Raw genomic sequence first — 19805 nt, forward strand, 5'->3', positions numbered from 1 at the left:
GCGAGGTAAGGTCCGGGGAGTCTCTCTGGCTCTTCATCCGGATATCTCCCGTTTTCTTCGGGGGGCTAAACACCTCCGTCCTCCTTTGCGCCTCCCTTGCCCGTCTTGGAACCTCAACTGGGTGCTCTCTGCTTTATGTTCCGCGCCGTTTGAGCCCTTGAAACGTTCTACGCTCAAGGATCTCACGTTGAAAACTGCATTCCTGGTGGCGATTGCGTCGGCCCGTCGTGTTTCGGAATTACAGGCATTGTCCTGTAGGGAGCCCTTCTTGCGCATCTCCGATTCCGGGGTTTCCTTGCGGACGGTTCCTTCCTTTCTTCCTAAGGTCGTGTCGGCTTTCCATTTGAATCAATCGATTGAACTCCCAGCTTTCGCGGTTGGGGAGTCTTCGGACCCGAAAACGAGAGACTTGAGAAAGCTAGATGTGCGGAGGTCCCTTCTTCGCTATCTTGAGATTACCAACCCGTTTCGGGTGACGGATCATCTGTTTGTGTTGACTTCGGGCCCAAAGAAAGGTTCTGCGGCGTCCCGCACAACCATTTCCCGTTGGCTCAAGGAAGCCATTGGTTCCGCGTACATTCTGCGCGGAAAATCGCCGCCGGTGGGTCTTCGGGCTCATTCGACGCGGTCTCACGCTGCGTCTTGGGCGGAATCTTCTCAGGTGTCGCCTCAAGAGATTTGCAGGGCGGCTACCTGGAAGTCGTTGCATACCTTCATTAAAGATTACCGGTTGGATGTTCAAGCTACTGAAGCTGGGGGTTTTGGAGAGAGGGTACTCCGAGCGGGACTCTCTGCTTCCCACCCTCGGTAAGTTGGCTCTGGTACATCCCAGGTGTCCTGGACTGATCCTGGTACGTACAGGGAAAGGAAAATTAGTTTCTTACCTGATAATTTTCGTTCCTGTAGTACCAAGGATCAGTCCAGGATCCCGCCCGCAGTGCTGCGCTATAGTAACGGAGAGTCCGCTCATTATTGTTTTCAGTGCGCTGACCCCTTGTTTATTCGTTCTCCCGGTTGGGGAGTCTGGTTCCTGTAGGGGTGTTGGAATTTTTTTCCGTTTAAATAGCAAGTTTTGTATGGTTAGCTATGGTTGCCTTATGGCTTTTCTACTTTGACATTACGTATGACTGAGGGGCTGTGACTGGCACAGGGGCATATATGCTCCGCCCACAAGTTTTAGTCTGTCTCCATCTACTGGTGCGGAGTCACAACCCAGGTGTCCTGGACTGATCCTTGGTACTACAGGAACGAAAATTATCAGGTAAGAAACTAATTTTCCTATATCTTTGCTCCGCGGTCGAATGGTAAGTTTTTTACCTAGTTGCGGTCGATTCCCGTCGAGTTTTTCCCTCGTGGACTACTGGCCATCAACCACACTGAGGCTTAATTTTGTTGAGGTCATGGCATCAGGTTTCCGTCGGTGCCCCGACTGCACTCGAACAATGTCCATCACTGACCCTCACACGGTCTGTGTGATGTGTTTGGGGTCCAACCATGTTGTCCTTACTTGCACTAAATGTGCCCAAATGACACCAAAAGGTCACAAGGCTCAGCTGGAGAAGATGGAACTTCTCTTTTGGTCAAAAACCCCAACTCCATCAATAGCTTCGACATCATCTGAACCAATGCCGTCTACTTCGCACCAGCACCGGGAAACTGCTGCTGCCCGACTGGCTTCGACGACTCCGCGGATGTTGATGCCCTCTGTTCCTCCTCAAGAAAAGGACCGAGGAGAACATCGAGAAAAACATCGACACCGCCATCGGAAAGCTCAGGCCACCGATGCAGGCAAGCCCTTGGCATTGACGTCGTCTGAGCCACCGGCAAAGAAATCCCAATCAGAAAAGGCCCCATCCTCTTCTGTCTCTGGGTCACCGAGGCGTTCCCCACCTGGACAGGTGCCGGGAGCCACGACTCCACTTTCACCGGTGGACCCTCCGGCTACGCCAGTGCTGCCTCCTACTCCGGAACTGGATATCCATGCCCCAGGTTTCCGTGAGGAATTGGATCAGATGATCCAAGAGGCTATCGGTAAAGCACTCCAGGGGTTCAAACCTCCATCAATGCCGGTGCCGGTTCCCGAGCTGGCCACCGATCCGATTCCCATGGCACTTGAACTGCTATTGGCTAGAATGGATAAGTTAATCGGTGCCCTTCCACCGTTGGATCCGAGGGAACCGGTGGCCCCGATTCCTTCCTCACCAATACCCTTGTCATCGGAAGAAGAAGAAACACCAATCTCCATTCCGCCCTCCGGAGTGCTGCCACCGTCACACCCTTCGATGACGCTGATTCCATCGGTGCCACCATCGATGCTGCCGATGCTTCCCTCGATGCCATTGATGCCTTCGATGCCCCCATCGATGCCTTCGGTTCCACCTCCGAGGCCATCAATGCCTAGGCCTGGGCCTTCCGGAATAACACCGTTCCTCCCATCTGATGAACATATAGGAACTGGTGATGAGCCTTACGATCCTTGGACCGATGATTTGTCCCAGGATACTGATGATGACCTGCTTTCTCAGCCCTCTCCTTCTGATGAAAGGAAACGTTCTCCTCCAGAGGACATGTCCTTTATCAACTTTGTTAAGGAAATGTCTGAGATGGTTCCATTCCAGCTTCAGACTGAAGAGGACTCTAGGCATCAGATGCTGGAGCTTCTCCAGTTTCTCGATGCTCCTAAGGAAATCATGTCTATCCCTATTCATGAAATCCTTTTGGACCTTTTAAAGAGAAATTGGGAGCACCCGGCTCTATGGCACCTGTTAACCGTAAGGCGGATGCCACTTACCTAGTTCAGTCAGCCCCTGGGTTCCAGAGAACTCAATTAAATCATCACTCAGTGGTTGTGGAGTCAGCCCAGAAGAAGGCACGACGTTCCAAATCTCATTCTTACATTCCTCCAGGAAAAAAACAAAAGTTCCTGGATGCATTTGGAAGACGTGTATTCCATGGCTCAATGCTCATCTCTCGCATTGCTTCCTACCAATTATACATGACCCAATACAACAGGGCCCTGTTCATGAAGATTCAGGATTTTGCTGAAGCATTACCTCTGCAATTCCAGGATCAGCTTCATGCCCTAGCACAAAAAGGCCTTGATGCTGGCAAACATGAAGTATGGTCTGCATGTGACATCTTTGTCACCGCCTCCAGAGTATCGGCGGCAGGAATTAGTGCAAGAAGATGGGCCTGGCTAAAGTCTTCAGACCTCAGGCCAGAGGTACAGGACAGGTTAGTGGACTTGCCCTGTGCTGGGGATAATCTTTTTGGAGAACAGATCCAAGAAGCAGTGGCGCAGCTCAAGGACCACCAAGAGACTCTTCGCCAGCTCTCCTTAATGCCTTCTGATTTTTCTTCCTCTTCTAAAAGGTCTTTCAGAAGAGACTCCAAGAGGCAGGTCTACCGGCAAAGGATATACTTTCCCCCGGCGTCCAGGGGTCGGCCTTCTAAGCCTTACCAAAAAGGTCAATCCAAGTAACCTCGGCTACAAAAGTCACAGCCAGCCCCTCAGCCAGGTCCAGCGTCTGGCTTTTGACTCCTCCCTAGAGAGCAGTACCCAGCCTCCGCTTCCGGCTGTGCCCATTGGAGGCCGGTTGTGCCACTTCTCCAGACTATGGCACACAATCACCACGGATCAGTGGTTACTCGCTGTAGTAACTCAAGGTTACCACCTCAACTTTCTCTCTGTTCCATCGGATTCCCCACCTCGGCTGACGTGGGGAACATCCGACCACTCACCACTCCTGGAGCAGGAGGTTTCCCTCTTTCTCCAGTCCCGAGCAATAGAACCAGTGCCCCTCTCTCAACAGGGGCAGGGGTTTTATTCCCGGTATTTCCTTATACCAAAAAAGTCAGGTGGTGTTCGTCCAATACTGGATCTTCACACCTTAAACAAATACCTACAAAGAGAAAAGTTCAAGATGGTGACCTTGGGTTCTCTACTTCCCCTTCTCCAAAGGGAAGACTGGCTCTGCTCTCTAGACCTCCAGAACGCCTACATGCACATCTTAATCACTCTGTCACATCACAGATTCCTGCGGTTCCTAGTAGGCCCAAAATACTTCCAATATCGAGTGTTGCCATTCGGCCTAGCATCTGCTCCACGAGTCTTCACCAAGTGCCTCGTAGTGGTAGCTGCCTATCTAAGGAGTCAAAGTGTACACATCTACCCCTATCTTGACGATTGGTTGATCAGGGCTCCCACTCAGCAAACTGCGCTGCCGTCCCTACGTCTCACTTTGCATACCCTGATCTCCCTAGGGTTCCTCATAAACTATCCAAAATCCAGGCTAGTTCCATCTCAAACCCTATCGTTCACAGGGGCCGACCTGGACACTTTAAAAGCGAAAGCCTTCCTACCTTGGGATCAGGTTCTCACTCTCGCTTCTCTGGCCCATCAACTGCAGTCTCGACAATGCTCAACTACACGTCATTTTCTTATCTTACTGGGTCATATGGCATCCTCGGTGCATGTCACTCCGATGGCCCGCCTTGCCATGACAGTAATGCAGTGGACTCTAAAGTCGCAGTGGATTCAGTTTTCTCAGCCAATGTCCACCGTTGTCCACATCACCAGCCAACTCCACTCATCACTGGCTTGGTGGTTAAACCAATCCATTCTTCTTCAAGGCCTTCCATTTCAGGTTCCAGACCCTCAAATAACCTTGACAACAGATGCCTCCAACCTCGGCTGGGGTGCACATGTTGCAAACCTGCAAACTCAGGATATCTGGTCTCCAGAGGAAGCCAAACACCAAATAAATTTCCTAGAGCTTCGTGCAATCAGATATGCTCTCAGGGTTTTTCAGGATCACCTCTCCAACCAGGTCATCCTGATTCAAACTGACAACCAGGTGGCCATGTGGTACATCAACAAGCAATGGGGAATGGGCTCCTACCTCTTGTGTCAGGAAGCTGCGCAGATATGGGCGGAGGCCCTTTGCCACTCGATGTACCTCAGGGCCACCTACTTGCCAGGAGTGGACAATATGTTGGCAGACAAGCTGAGTGGCACTTTTCAACCGCACGAGTGGTCCATCAACCCCACAGTAGCGGACTCATTCTCACAGGTCAAGCAGGATGGTAGGCCTCACAAATGGGTGACATCACAGGATGGAGCCCTGTACAGAAAACTTTTCTGTCAAAGTTTCCACAAAGCTTTGACTGACACTGGCACACTGAGTGCACTGAGAATGCTCAGCTTGCAATTATCCCTGTGAGCCACAGGTGTCTCCCTCAGTCTTCTTTTTTCCGCTCTGCAGTAAGCATAGCGGTTGGAGCACTGTGAGGAAATTTTAACTTTTTTCCTCATTGAAACACTTTACTTTTTTACTTCAATAGACACTTTCCCTGCACGGGTCTCCCTCCGCGTACGTTTTTACGACGCTCGGTGAGTACTTTGACTTATTTTTTCGGTCGGTTTCTGTCACCTTCTGGCCTGCTAACCGACTGAGGCCTTCCCTCTCCCTATTTTTTCAGTTAGCTACACATAACCTGCGAGTGTCTCTCTGTGATACTCTGCTTGCTTATTAGCGCTAGTGGGACAGGGACTTCAACGGTTTCCGATACCGCCAGGGCCCCTTTAGTTTCGGGTCCTTTGTTCTCCGGTACTCTCGCGCAGTCGATGCCCCATCACTTCCTTAGCTACCCTCCTCAGACCGCCCGGGACTTTTAGGTGCCATCAGTACCCCTCCCCCGCGGTACCCTGATGCCATCCTCCCTGCATCATTTTTATCAGTGCTGCCAGGTTTTTTACTCCTTCGCGCTGTTTTTTCCTTGGGCTCCTTCGGTGCCGCCTTACCCGGGTGAATGCCCTCGATGCACACCTTGCCAGGGACACTTCCATCGATGAAGGGATCACTTTCCTTGATGCCATCCTTTAAATTATGGATGCCATCGATGTCCAGAGCCTTTCCATCGAGGTCCAGAGCCTTTCCATCGATGGGCATCGATGGACATTGATGCCAGGTCGATCCCATCGGTGGAAGTCGATCCCCAGGTCGATTCCATCGATGGGTATCCATGCCAGATCGATTCCATCGATGGGCATCCATACCTATACCTTTTCCATCGATGCCATCGATGCCAATGCCAATTTCATGGCTGGCATCGATGCCAAAATGGACTCCATTGATGTCAGTGTCTCTTCCATCCATGGGGTCCATGCCAACATCGATTCCATCGGTGCCCAGGTCGGTGCCATTGACACCCCTGTCTGTGGCGCCGATTCCACGCACACATTTGCTACCCGAGTCGGTCCAATCGATACCGTCAACGTCCGTGGCCATACTGTCGATGCCCGTGGCAATGCCACCAAGGACGTCGGCGCCCGCCCCCATACATCGATGCCCTTGACACCCACGTCGTTCCCATTGGTGTCGTCGACATTCCTATCGATGCGTTCATCGACTCCGTCGATGCCGGTATCTCTTTTCAATAATGACGATGTTTTTCTCGACTATTCGATGCCACATCGTCCCCATAGATACCTATGCCGATGCTGTCAGTGCTCCATCACTGGCCTCATTACTCTGGCCAAGTCATCGACGTTTTTTTCATATCCAATTTTGACAATGCCCTCGAGGCCGCTTTGGCCGCCATCGATACCGTCAATACCGACATAGCACCGCCACGTAATGCCCTTGCCTGCACACAATGCTCCATGCTTTGGGTTCTTTTTCAAGCCCCTTATTAGCAGAGCAGGCGTGCTGACAATCTGTCATCGATCGCCATCCAGGACACCGAGGGCTTCCATCTTGGCGCTGGGGAAAGACCGGGCCGAGCACCGTGGCACCCATCGTCGCTGACACCATCCAGTACATCGGTGCTATCCTTCCCGAAGCTGGACAATGCTCGGGCAGAGCAAATTCACCACTGTCATCAGCACTGATCCGTACAGTTTTGGCAGCCCTGGGTGATCCAGAAACACCGGATCGAGGTACGACAGATTCTGCATTGGCGTCATGACACATCGAGCCGCTGCGACGAGGGAAGGGATCATGAGCTCGTTAATCAGCTCCCCTGTTCCCGGCGTGCCCCACCATCAAGTGGTGCGGGATTCTGGCCCTCTGTTTTCAATAGCATTCGAAATGCTAATCACACCCGGCCTGACTCCTCTGTACCTGTGCCACCATACCAGGTTTCAGAGTGAGGTGGACGTTTACGTCCACGGCCTACCCCTCGAGGACTCCGGAGATCGACTGAGCCAGCAATCTTCAACGGCTCATCCTGCGGCGATCTACATCCCAAACTCACTTCTGGGTATGCTTTCATCATCAAAAGTCCAAATTAATTGCAGCAAAGTCTAGTTGAATGGAGGCAATGGACCAGGTCGCTCCTCTGAAACCTCAACTAGAGGAACCTCCCTTCTTCATCATTGGAGTCCTAGTCGAGTAAGCCCATATCCCTAGGTTCAGATGAGGAATTCACTGGAATACCATCAAATACTTTGCCAGATTTCCTGGAGCACTCTTCTCCTCCAGAAGATCTCATCTATTCCAAATCTGTAGAAAAATTGGGAGCAGTACTAGGTGTTCATATACGTAAGGATAAAGACCCACGTACAGAACTCCTTGGTCTACTCAAGATTCTGGATACACCAGCTGAACCTAGCACCTTACCAGTTCATAATATTCTAAAATTACTGCCTATAAAACTTTGTGAAACACTGATACCATGTATCCCTACATCTAGGAAACTGGATCTCAAGTTTTGAGTCCAAGTCTCCTAGCTTTGGCATAGTTCACCTACCATACCAGCATGTCATACTGGAATCTGCTATGAAAAAGCAAAGAAGACTTCTATTCAATCCAGTTCCCCAGTGGGTAAAAATCACAAATTTTTAGACAATTTCAGCAAAAGGATGTTCCAGAGTGCAATGCTTTCTGCCTGCATTACTATCCATCTGTTCTACATGATGCAATATATTCATGATTATCTTCAGAAGCTGAAGCCGTACCTACCTTCCTCCGATCAGAATACCCTCCCTTAGCCATTCTAGGATGCGGAAGAAGCTGTTTGACACCTCCTCTGTTCTGCATATGAATTGCTTGATTCTGCTTCACATGCCTCCGCAGCCTCTACTGAAACATGATGCATGGCATAGTTATGAGCCAGTTCCATCAGAGAGGACACCCACGAAAAATTAGTAGACCTCCCATGCTTGGGAGTTAGACTTTTTGGAGAGAAGCTCTGAGATACAGTCTAACAGATAAAGGACCAAAATGTGATGATACTATCTCTTTCCTTGGTGCCTGAGCAACCCACCTCGGCACAACACCCATACTGTCCATACAGATGGCCCTATCAACCGTTTGAACATTACCATCTTCCACCTCTTCTGGCACAGCATCAACAGCAGCTTCTGGCCAGACCTAGGTAGCGTGATGCTGTCAGTCAAAAACCACTCAGCAAGCCCAGTCCAAGCCAGGACCCAGTTTTTGATCCTGTCGAATAATCCCCTCCCATCCCTTCTTGTAGCAGGATGAAGTCAACATTTTCTGGAGAAATGGCATAAAATAACCAAGGACCCCTGCGTCTCAAAATTGTGCAGTACAGGTACCAGTTGCTTTTCTTCTGGTCCACATCTCTTCCACGTTATTCGTCCTCCAATCCAGATCCTTCTCATCTCCCACAGATCCATCTGGAAGTGTAATCTCTTCTTAAGCACCAAGCAGTGGAGATGCTCCCTGCATCAAAACATGTGCAGGGTTTCTACTCCAGATACTTCCTCATCCCCAAAAAGTCAGGGGGATTATGACTGATTCTGGACTTGAGGCTTCTCAACAAACATATCCTCTGAGAGAAATTAAAAATGAACTCCATCAGCACAATTCTCCCATTCATTCACAGGGCAGAAGGGTGCCCTGGATCTCATGGACGCCTCTACTCGCATTCCAATCCACCCACCCCATTGGTGCCAACTATGGTTTCAAGTGGATTTATCCCACTACCAATATAAAGTCCTTCCGATTTGCCTTTCTTCGGCTCCCAGAGTCTTTACAAAATGCCTTGCAGTAGTAGCAGTGCACCATTACCAGAATATACAATTTTTTCCATATCTGGATGATTGATTGATCATGGTGCAGTCTCGAGAAGCAGTTCTCCACTCTCTAGATGTAATGGTGCATCTTCTTCGGTGCTTAGGTTTTTTCATTAACTTTGAGAAGTCAGATCTAGAACCCATTCAGAGCCTTCAGTTCAAAGGGGCATGTATAGACTCCTTGCTTCAGAAGGCATTCCTGTTCAGCGAATGGAGATCAACCATGATCTCGCTCATCCAAAAACAGCTATCCAATCTGAAGTCCATGGCCAGGAAGCTCCTGGTAATACTGGGTCATATGGCAGCAGCCATCCATGTAATTTTCACTAACCTGCCTTCATATCTGTTATCTCCATTGGAGTCTGAGATCTCTGTAGAATCAACTTACTCGATCCCTCTTTTTAGTAGTGCAAAGCACACCACCAATGGCAAAGGAGTTGCAGTAGTGGTTATGTCCCCACATGCTTAGAGATGGTGTCCCATTTCGCTTGTGTCCCCATCAGCTCATCCTCATAATTGATGCCTCCACCAGAGGTTGGGAAGCCCATATGGGATCCTTACATACCCAGGGATTTTGTTCTTCTCAAAAGTCCCTCTTCCAAATCAATCTCTTGCAGTTAAGAGTGATATGGCATGCTCTTACCATGTTCACACATCTTCTCCTAAAGAACAGCATCCTAATTCAAACAAATAATCAGGTTTCCATGTTCTATCAAGCAGGGAGAAACAGAATCGTGACTTCTCTCCTGGGAAGCACTGAAAATCTGATACTGGGCAGAATGACATCAAGCGACTCTGGAGGCAACTTATCTGCCAGGTGGCTCCAATATTCTAGCAGATACTCTCAGCAGAGTGTTTTGACCTCATGAGTAGTCTCTGAGGCAATCAATACCAAACTGTTCAACTTCTGGGGTCACTGACAGTGGACCTGTTTGCATCACAGCAAAACAGAAAACGAATTCATTTTGCTCCATTCTTCCAAGCAATCACAGACTAGCACAAGATGCCTTCCTTCTCGATTGGGGCCAAAACCTCATGTATGCTTTTCCACCAATACCCTTCATTGCCAAAACAGTACAGAAAGTTCTTTAGGATCATGCCCACCTGATACTTATAGCGCTGACAAGGCCCAGACAAATTTGGAATGCGTATCTTATCAAGCTTTCCAGGAGTCTTTCATACCTCTGGGGTCACACCCTGCTCTTCTAACTCAAGATGATGGGACAATCTTTCATCCAAAACTTTCAGCCCTCAACCTCACAGCTTGGATGTTGAGTATTCAGTGATTGCAAATCTCCATTTACCATCAGAGATTGAAGATATATTGGTTTTATCTAGAAAGCTTTTAATCAGAAAACACTATGCCTTCAAATGGAAAAGATTCTCTAGCTGGTGCCAACAGTATGTTTCTGATTCCTTTTCATGTGAACCTTTGCAACATTTACAATACTTGCTTCACCTCTCTATTTTAGGCCTTGTCACTGCCTCAGTGAGAGTACATCTGAGCACCATCGCAGCATACCACACCTTGTTGGACAACAAACCAGTCTCCTTGCATCTGCTCATGTCTCATTTTATGAAAGGATTCTGGCATGTCAAACCCTGATACAGAAACCTCCTATTCCTTGGGATCTCAATGTGGTCCCCTCTCAATTCATGAAGCCTCCTATCAAACTATTGGAATCTGCTCATTTAAAATTCTTGGTTTGGAAAGTGCTTTTCCTTGTTGCAGTCACCTCAGCAAGAAGAGTTAACAAACTCTAGGCTCTCATTCACTATCCTCAATATCTACCATTCCCTGTACGTACCTGGATCAGTCCAGACTTCTGGGTTTTGCCAGCAGATGGAGACAGAGAAGTTTGAACGGACTCTGCCCTATACCCTGAGGTGCCACCTAGAGTCTGTCAGTATTTCTCTGTCTCCAGCAGATGGTGGAGGTGCAGATCCCTTCAGTCTGGAGTAGCTAGAAATATTAAAAATAATAATAATAATAGATCTTCTCCTGATTTCTCAGCTCGCCCTCTCCTTTTACCCCATCCACCCCTCCTCCCCACCTACACCCCCCACCCCCTCCCCATCCCCCCTCCTCCCGTATAACTCTACACAATTGTATTTCCATGGCATTGCTGTATTTATGAATACTTTGTACATAGTGATACTCTATATATATTTGTAAATTTTGCTCATAAGTTTTGTTTAATTATCTCCCTCCTCTTTTCCCCCTCCTCATTTGTTCTTATGTTAAATTCGTTATATCTGTTCGATGTAAACCGCCATCCCAGGCGCCTGTTTCAGTTACACTGTAAACCGATGTGATATCCCGGATGAACGTCGGTATATAAAAATTTTAAATAAATAAATAAATAAATAAATAAAAAGAAAAAGAAGAAGATATAGCAGAAGAAGGAATAAGCTGAACAGCCCTAACTTCTTTAGTCTTTCCTCTTAGGGGAGCTGTTCCAACCACTTTATCATTTTGGTTGCCCTTCTCTGTACCTTCTCCATCGCAACTATATCTTTTTTGAGATGCGGTGACCAGAATTGTACACAGTATTCAAGGTGCGGTCTCACCATGGAGTGATACAGAGGCATTATGACATTCTCCATTTTATTCACCATTCCCTTTCAAATAATTCCCAACATTCTGTTTGCTTTTTTGACTGCCGCAGCACACTGAACCGATGATTTCAATGTGTTATCCACTATGATGCCTAGATCTTTTTCTTGGGAGGTAGCTTCTAATATGGAACCTAACATTCGGGCCGATACAGTAAACTCTGCGGGAAAGTGGGCGAATGGCCGCTCTCCCGGCGCGCACAATTCAGTATTTAAATTAGGTCCGGCGGTAGATCCGGGTAAAAGGAGGCGCTAAGGACACTAACGCATCCCTAGCGCCTCCTTTTTGACAGGAGCGGTGGCTGTCAGTGGGTTTGACAGCCGACGCTCAATTTTGCTGGCGTCAGTTCTCGAGCCCGCTAACAGCCACAGGCTCAGAAAACCGGACACGGGCAAAATTGAGCGTTCGGTTTTTGGCCTGACAGCCGCGGGCTGAATTCAAATTTTTTTTTTTTACTCTTCGGGACCTCCGACTTAATATCGCTTTTCTGTGCACTTTCCCGGTGCCGGAAGAAATTAGCACCGACCTTTGGGTCGGCGCTAATTTCTGAAAGTAAAATGTGCGGCTTGGCTGCACATTTTACTTTCTGTATCCCGCGCGCATACCTAATAGGGCTATCAACATGCATTTGCATGTTGAGGGCGCTATTAGGTGCCGCGGGTTGGACACGTGTTTTCCTCCCCATACTGAATAAGGGGTAAGGGAAAACGTGTGTCCAATAGCAGGCTGTACTGTACTGTATCAGCCTGATTGTGATCTCTTTCTTTCCCTGAATCTTCCTCTATGTCGCTCTCACTTTTTCTCTCTTTTCCCACTGCATTCCAGACTGAGAATGGAACTGTCCTCTCTTACGGTGATGGCATCCAGTACATCGTCGTGGGACTGCATGGAAGAAAGTTTTGCTGCACCAAAATCCATGGAGCAGGTAGCTTCTTCACCCCTAAAAATCTGTTCCTGTAAATCAGAGCCCAAATTATCATTGATAGTATATGGTTCATTAAATGATGCGCAAAATCTACTATGACTCGAAAATCTGTCTCTGCTGCTAGTCATTCATTACTGCAAAGGTAATCTCCAGCCTGATTTAATGTTTTGGAAACGAAATTACTTTCATATTTCATATTCCCTATACATACCCGGATCAGTCCAGACTCCTGGGTTTTGCCCCCCCCCCCAGCAGATGGAGACAGAGCAGTTATCAAAACAAACTCCACCTATGAATACGCTGGTGCCACCTATAGTCCGGCAGTATTCTTCTGTCTCCAGCAGATGGGAGAGGTGCCAAACCTACAGTCTGGGCTGTGTGCTTAAGTTGATATCTTGTGTTTAGTTAGTTTAGGGGACTTTTTTGTCTTATGTTTCTGGATTATTTCAGCTTTATTAAAAAAGAATATAAAAGAAAGGAGCTTGTGGCAACACAGTGGTCTTTAGCTTCCCAGGTGGTCATTAGGTTCTGAGAGAACCATCCCATGCTGGTCTGAGGCAGTTGCTTCACAGGGTCAAGGGCCCTACTTATCTTCTCAGCAGCTGGGTGCAATACCAGGAAGCCCGGCTCACTCCACCCGAAGGAATCAGCACATTGGACCACTGCCGGGCAAGTTTTATAATTTAAAAAAAATAAATAAATAAAAATAAATATATATATAAAAGAAAGGAGCTTGTGGTAGCACAGTGGTCGTTAGGCTCCCAGGTGGTCGTTAGGTTCTGAGAGAACCATCCTCCACTGGTCTGAGGCACCTGCTTCACAGGGTCGAGGGCCCTACTTATCTACTTAGCAGCTTGGGTGCGACACTGGGGAGCCCGGTTCACTCCACCCGAAGGGATCAGCAACTTGGACCACTGCCAGGCATGTTTTGTAATTAAAAAAAAAAAAAAAAAGTTTTGCTTTCGTTTTCTCTCTCCTTCACTCCCTGTCGCAGCATGGTATTTGTCTTTCAATTTGCTGTCTATTCATTGAATTTTCTTTAATTTATTTTGTCTTTATTTTCCTGTCACGACTCAAAGCTGCGTTCGTCTGTTTGCCACGTATGCGGGTCAGTCCGCGAGCGGCTCTCCATGGAGGGCCTTTGCTCAGCTTGCATCCTGGGGGGGGGGGGCTGTCGGGAGCCAAAAAAAATATATATATATATTAAAATGGCAAAACTAGTTAAATCAAAGTCTGTCCCGGGCCCGATTGGGACGTCTGCTGCTATTCACTCTGAGGCTGATCAGTTCCCGTTCAGCATGAGAACGGGGGACCATTTTCCAGTCATTCAGGGTTGTGTCTAGTGCAGCGCTGGGGGAGGGGGTTTTACCTTCTCCTCTTTCTCCCCAGCAAGGTTTCCCCAGGGACAGGAAACTTTTACAGCCTAATTCCCCTGCAATGGAGGATAGCCTTGAGGGAGCCTCTGACTCCTCCTCTTCCTCTTTTTTGTCACAATTTGAGTTATTGCTTCATAAAGTTTACAAGGAGAGGAAGTTAAGGAAGCTGCAATCTGGTAATAGGTCGTTTCTCAAGGATCTAAGCCCCCTGCTAAGAAAAGTTCTACCTCTAAGGGAGGTGCGGAACCTGCTCAGCCTAAGTGTCCCCGTCAGTCAGGGGTTCCCCAGATTACTACGGATACTTCTAGTCAGGATTATGATACAGATGACCTAGACCTACTACCCAAGCCCCCACAGGGGATAGATATAGACCCTGATTTACAGCACCAAGGCACAATGCGTGGGGCGCATGCTGCAGAAGGGGATGACCCTAAGGTGGTGCGCCTCTTTAGAAAGGAGGAGTTGGGTCCCCTTATTCCTTCTATTTTAGCTGAACTGGGCATTGAAGGTCTCCCTGAGGAATCTAAACTGAGTGCTATGGATCCGGTGTTGCTGGGTCTTCCTTTCCCTTTCATTTCTCGGCTACAGATTTGCTCTTCCGGGAATGGGATACCCCGGACCTGGGATTGAAAGTGTGTAAAGCCATGGACAAGCTATATCCTCTGCCAGAGGATGCTTTAGAGCTGCTTTGAGTACCCAAGGTAGATGCGGCAGTATGCGCTGTTACCAAGAAGACCACGATCCCAGTTACTGGAGCTACAGCACTCAAGGACCTGCAAGACAGGAATTTGGAGGTGCAACTTTAAAGGATTTTTGAGGTTTCAGTACTAGGAGTGCATGTGGCTATTTGCAGCAATTTCGCCTTAAGAGCGGGTCTCCACTGGATTCAGCAGTTGCAAGCTAACGCCGCCTTATCGGATGAAGAGGCGGCCCGGGCAGGTCGTCTGGAAGCTTTGGTGGCACTGGGCTGGGTGATCAATTTTGCCAAGAGCCGACTGGAGCCCACTCAGTCGTTGGAATATTTGGGTGCTCTATTTGACACTCAGCAGGGCAGAGTTTTTCTTACCATGGAACGAATCTCCAAGCTGCAAGTCCAAGTAAGAGGTTTAATGCTCAAGCACCCACCCAGAGTCAGAGATTATTTACAGGTTCTCGGGTCAATGACTTCAACATTAGAACTTGTACCCTGGGCCTTTGCTCATATGAGGCCTTTACAGTCTACCTTGCTTTCCCGATGGAACCGTCTCAGAGCTTTTTCATCTACTTTTGCTGCTTACGGAGGCAGTGCAATCCAGTCTTGACTGGTGGTTGGTGACGGACAATTTAGTCCGAGGAGTCCTCTAGAAATGCCCAACTGGACAGTGGTCACCACTGATGCCAGTTTCTCTGGTTGGGGATTGGTATGCCAAGGGAAATCGGTACAAGGACTTTGGTCTCCCATCGAATCTCTCTGGTCGATCAATCGACTGGAAACCAGGGCGGGATAGTTGGCATTGCAAGCATTCCATCCTTTCCTCCAGGGCAAGTCGGTCAGAATTCTCTCAGACGATGCGACCATGGTGACATACATCAATCGCCAAGGAGGTAAGCATAGCAGCGTCTCACATCGCCGGCGTGGACAACATGAAGGCAGAATTTATAAGTCGTCACCGTCTCGAACCCGGGGAATGGGAATTGACGGATGCGGTTTTTCAATTAATTTGCGATGCATGGGGCACGACCAGCATTGATCTCATGGTGACGTTTCGGAATGCCAAAGCTCCACGGTTCTATGCTCGGCAGAGAGAGACGGGAGCAGAAGGGGTAAATGCCCTAGTGCTGCCTTGGTCCACAGAGGTTCTTCTGTACATCTTTCCGCCTTGGCCATTGATCGGCAAACTGCTCAGGCGGATAGAGATCCATACAACGGAGGTCATCCTGGAAGCTCCAGAATGGCCGAGATGTCCCTGGTTTGCAGACCTTCTCAATCTTGCCGTGGAGGGCCTGCTGCGGTTTCCAGTTCTCCCAGACCTGCTGCATCAAGGGCCTGTTTGTTTGGAAGAAGTCGATCGCTTCTGTCTAGCGGCATGGCTTTTGAAAGGCAGAGTATTGCATCCGTCGCTGCTCGATGCCCTCACTCCACCCTCTCTACCTCTGTGGCGACTCCCTCCGGGTCTGATGGACAGCTACTGCCACAGCGTCTCCATGCCGTCTCCCTCCGGCGTCCCCGGACCGGCTCGACACTGCGGATCCGCCATGTTGCCTGATGACGTAGGGTGTGCGCGCTCCGACTAATGTAACAGCAAGGGCGCGAACCTCAGGGGTGTCCCCCTGAGCTGACGTCATCTACTTCCAATATAAAAGGTCTCAGTATTCGCTAACTAATCGAGTTAGCAAAGACACAAACTCGGACAAGGACAAGGATTCGGACTTGCTACGAATTCGTGCAAGCTACTCTGCCTCCTCGGACTTACCAGAGGTACCCGCTTCTCGGGGGCCTCGCTCTCTTTTCTTTATTTCAGATTGCAGATAGGAACCGGTTCTCGCTCCTCGAGGGCCCATGTTCCTGAATAATCTGAAGACTCTCTACTGCCTGGAAGCTATCACAGATACAGACATTTGTGAGTTACCATCGCTCTCTCAGAGCTTTCCCTGGAACCAGGTACTCGCTCCTCGAGGGCCTAACCCTTTCCAGCTACTGAGCCTCTTTAAGACCTTATGTGAGATTGGTTATCTAGTTCTGGCTATGAACACAGCATACCCTGTCTACTCACTGTCTATAGTCTCTCTACAGCTCAGCCACCCTGGGATCGCTGTTCCAGTACCTGAGGGACTTCAGCCCTGCCGGGCATATCAGCTCACTACTGCCACCTCTGGTGGTTCTACTAACCTGTCTAATAAAAGAACTATCTGTGTCTGTCTCCATAACCCAGCCTAGCCGGTGGTCCCTCTCAGGATATCCTCCTGGGGGCGCTGTCATCTGCCATCGGCCCAAGGATTCACCTATCTACCTTCCTCTACAGCTGAGTGCCCTCTTCAAGCACTCCGCTGGTACAGATTGCTACTCCTTCCATCAGGGGTCTTCAGCAACAGTTCATAACAGATTGTTATCTACTCCCTTTACAGGAACTGAGCATATCAGATTGCTAACTCCTCCTTCCACAGGAGTAGATTCACATCAAGATTGCTATCTCCGCAGTCTATACCCTAACAAGATTGGTAACTCCTCCCTCTCATGGAGAAGAGCATTACAGATTGCTAACTCCTGAGGGAGCTGATTCATTACAGATTGGTAACTCCTCCCTCTCCTGGAGGAGATTCCTATCAGATTCATAACAGATTCATAACACAGAGGTTAAGTCTCAAAGGCTGTTCTCTGGCTGTAATAGCCACGCTCCTCCGATTGCGTAAGACTTCTACCAATCTCACGTATGTTAGAGTATGGAAAGTTTTTGAGACTTGATGTCTGGTTCGAGAGGTCACGCCTACCCAGTCTTCAGTGTCAGATATTCTGTGTTTTCTACAATCTGGTCTAAAGGTTTGTCATGTAGTTCCTTCAGAGTGTAAGTGGCAGCGCTTGGCTGTTTACGTGGATCCGTCCAGGGCGTAGCATTAGCCGCACATCCGGATGTAGTTCATTTTCTTAAGGGAGCAAAACACTTGTGTCCTTCACTTCGGCATCCCTATCCATCATGGAGTCTGAATTTAGTCCTCACTGCTCTTTGTTCGGCACCTTTTGAGCCCTTGAAGAGATCGACTCTAAAAGTTCTTACCTTGAAGGTGATTTTTCTGGTGGCCATTACATCAGCTCGTAGGGTGTCGGAACTCCAGGCACTTTCATGTAGAGAACCCTTTTTGTGGATTTCGGATTCAGGAGTTTTCTTTAAGGACGGTTCCATCTTTTTTTGCCAAAAGTGTTTTCCTCTTTTCATGTCAACCAATCGGTTGATCTGCTGGCCTTCACAGAGTTAGACCGTTCGGATCCTTTGGCTGGTAACTTGCGGAAGCTTGACATTCGCAGGGCTTTGCTGCATTACCTAGAGGTTACCAATTAGTTTTGTGTGTCTGACCATCTGTTTGTGCTGTGGAGCGGTCCTAAACGAGGACAGGAGGCGTCCAAAACTACTATAGCTCGTTAGCTAAAAGAGGCTATTAGTTCGGCCTATCTCCTTCGGGGTAGATCCCTTCCTACGGGTCTGCGTGCCCATTCTACACGACTGCAGTCTGCTGTGCTGGCTGGCGTTCTGAACATTTGAGTACAAGTCGTTTTTGTACAGCTGGCATATCATTGCAAATCATTGGATGAAACAGCATTACTGACTTGAATATTTGAGCCCCTGAGGCAGCAGCTAAAGAGCTGCGAAACTCGGCCTGAGTCGGGCAATTTTAGTTGACACGTCTCCGCATCAATAAAGGTTTTGAAAAAGAATCAGGCATCTACTCTTGTGTGTGTCACACGGATCAGTCCAGAATCCCGCCCATCTCAGACATGAGAGAAAGGGAGAGTCCGCTTGGTTCTTATATATTGTCTTATTTCAGATTGGTAGAGTTCTGAATTTTGTCCTCAAGTGGTTCTCAAGGTTCAGGTCCTGGGAGGGTTCAGTGGACCAGTTTGTTTCTTTTACTGTATATAGTTATAATGGTTTTGAGATTTCCATTCTGCTTTGACATTGAGTAATACTGCCGGACTGTAGGTGGTACCAGCCTATTTATAGGCGGAATTTGTTTTGATAACTGCTCTGTCTCCATCTGCTAGAGGAGGGGCAAAACCCAGGAGTCTGGGAAAATTATCAGGTAAGAAACTAATTTTCCTTTTTGGTGTGCTGCAACACATACTCTGGAAATACAAAGCTTATGATTTGAGGTTTATGATTACCTTGTCATGAGTTGTTGGAGACAGTCCAATGGAACCTTTAAGGATTAATCTGCTCTTTCTTTCTCCCTTTGTGAAGTTATCAGACACCAAAGAGTGAAGCATAGGACTCCATGCAAACATCTGTGCAGAGTCAGTCAACACAGTGTCCTGCAGCAGCAAGGGGACTCGTAGTATCTGAGCAAGGGCTCGTATTGCTGATTTTTTGTAGCTGTGTTTTGCATCTTAATTGCTTGAAATATGTTCAAATGAATTTTTTTGGCTTGCAAATTAGAGACCTTCATTTTCAGTTTTTATTTTATTTTGCCTGGGAATTTCAATGTTAGAATAAAAAGAAATCAGTGGAAATATTACTTTTCTACTGATTTTTTTTCCTGTGCGTTGTATCAAAGTTATTTTTCCATTGACTTTTGTGTTATAATATTGAAATTCTCAGGCAAAACAAAATAAAAACTGAAAATAAAGATCCCTAATGCAAATCTGTTTCAAAATAACTGGGGTATAATACTCTCTGCCCTGCTACACACACATAGCCAGACATATACACAGAGATGGACAGACAGACAAACACACAGTTCCTCTACTGACCACAATCCATCTTGTTCCTCACCCACCTCTACACATAGTTCACCCCCCACCCCACCTTTTTACCCCTCAGCCCTTGCACTAGGTTTATTGCTTTGTCTGGCATCTTTGCCAGTTAAAAGACCAGTCTGCACATTGTCTCTCCCATTGTTTAAAATGTTCAAGTAGCAAATATAACAGTCCTCCATCATTATCTTTTATTATTTTATGACATGCTTTTCCAGCAAGAGAGTTCAAAGTGAGTTACAATTAATACATTACAATAGACTGAGCAGTGAGAGAAACAATAGTGTTTAGTTAACACATTGACATCAAAGTTCTGGGAGGTCGCACAGAGTCATGGTGCAGGAGGGGAAGAGCTGTAGTTTGTGACGTGTTTGATGGTTCAGATTAGTTGTCTTCATGAC

At 47.9% G+C, this 19805-nt stretch overlaps 1 protein-coding gene across 3 annotated transcripts in view; it reads left to right on the top strand.

Moving 5' to 3' along the window:
- Window positions 1-19592, top strand: part of LOC115096294 (synaptonemal complex central element protein 1-like) — a 226874-nt gene extending 207282 nt beyond the window's left edge. For 2 of the 3 annotated variants that reach the window (XM_029610780.1, XM_029610784.1), the window contains 2 exons: window positions 12486-12585; window positions 18893-19592. In XM_029610780.1, coding sequence (XP_029466640.1) covers window positions 12486-12585; window positions 18893-18913 — 121 coding nt within the window. In that variant the 3' untranslated portion in view covers window positions 18914-19592. The remainder of the gene's footprint in view (window positions 1-12485; window positions 12586-18892) is intronic. The other variant, XR_003858042.1, reaches the window with a different exon arrangement.
- The last annotated feature ends 213 nt before the right edge of the window (window positions 19593-19805 follow it).

Source organism: Rhinatrema bivittatum, chromosome 1 (genome assembly GCF_901001135.1).
Source record: "Rhinatrema bivittatum chromosome 1, aRhiBiv1.1, whole genome shotgun sequence".
Taxonomy (NCBI): Eukaryota; Metazoa; Chordata; class Amphibia; order Gymnophiona; family Rhinatrematidae; genus Rhinatrema; species Rhinatrema bivittatum.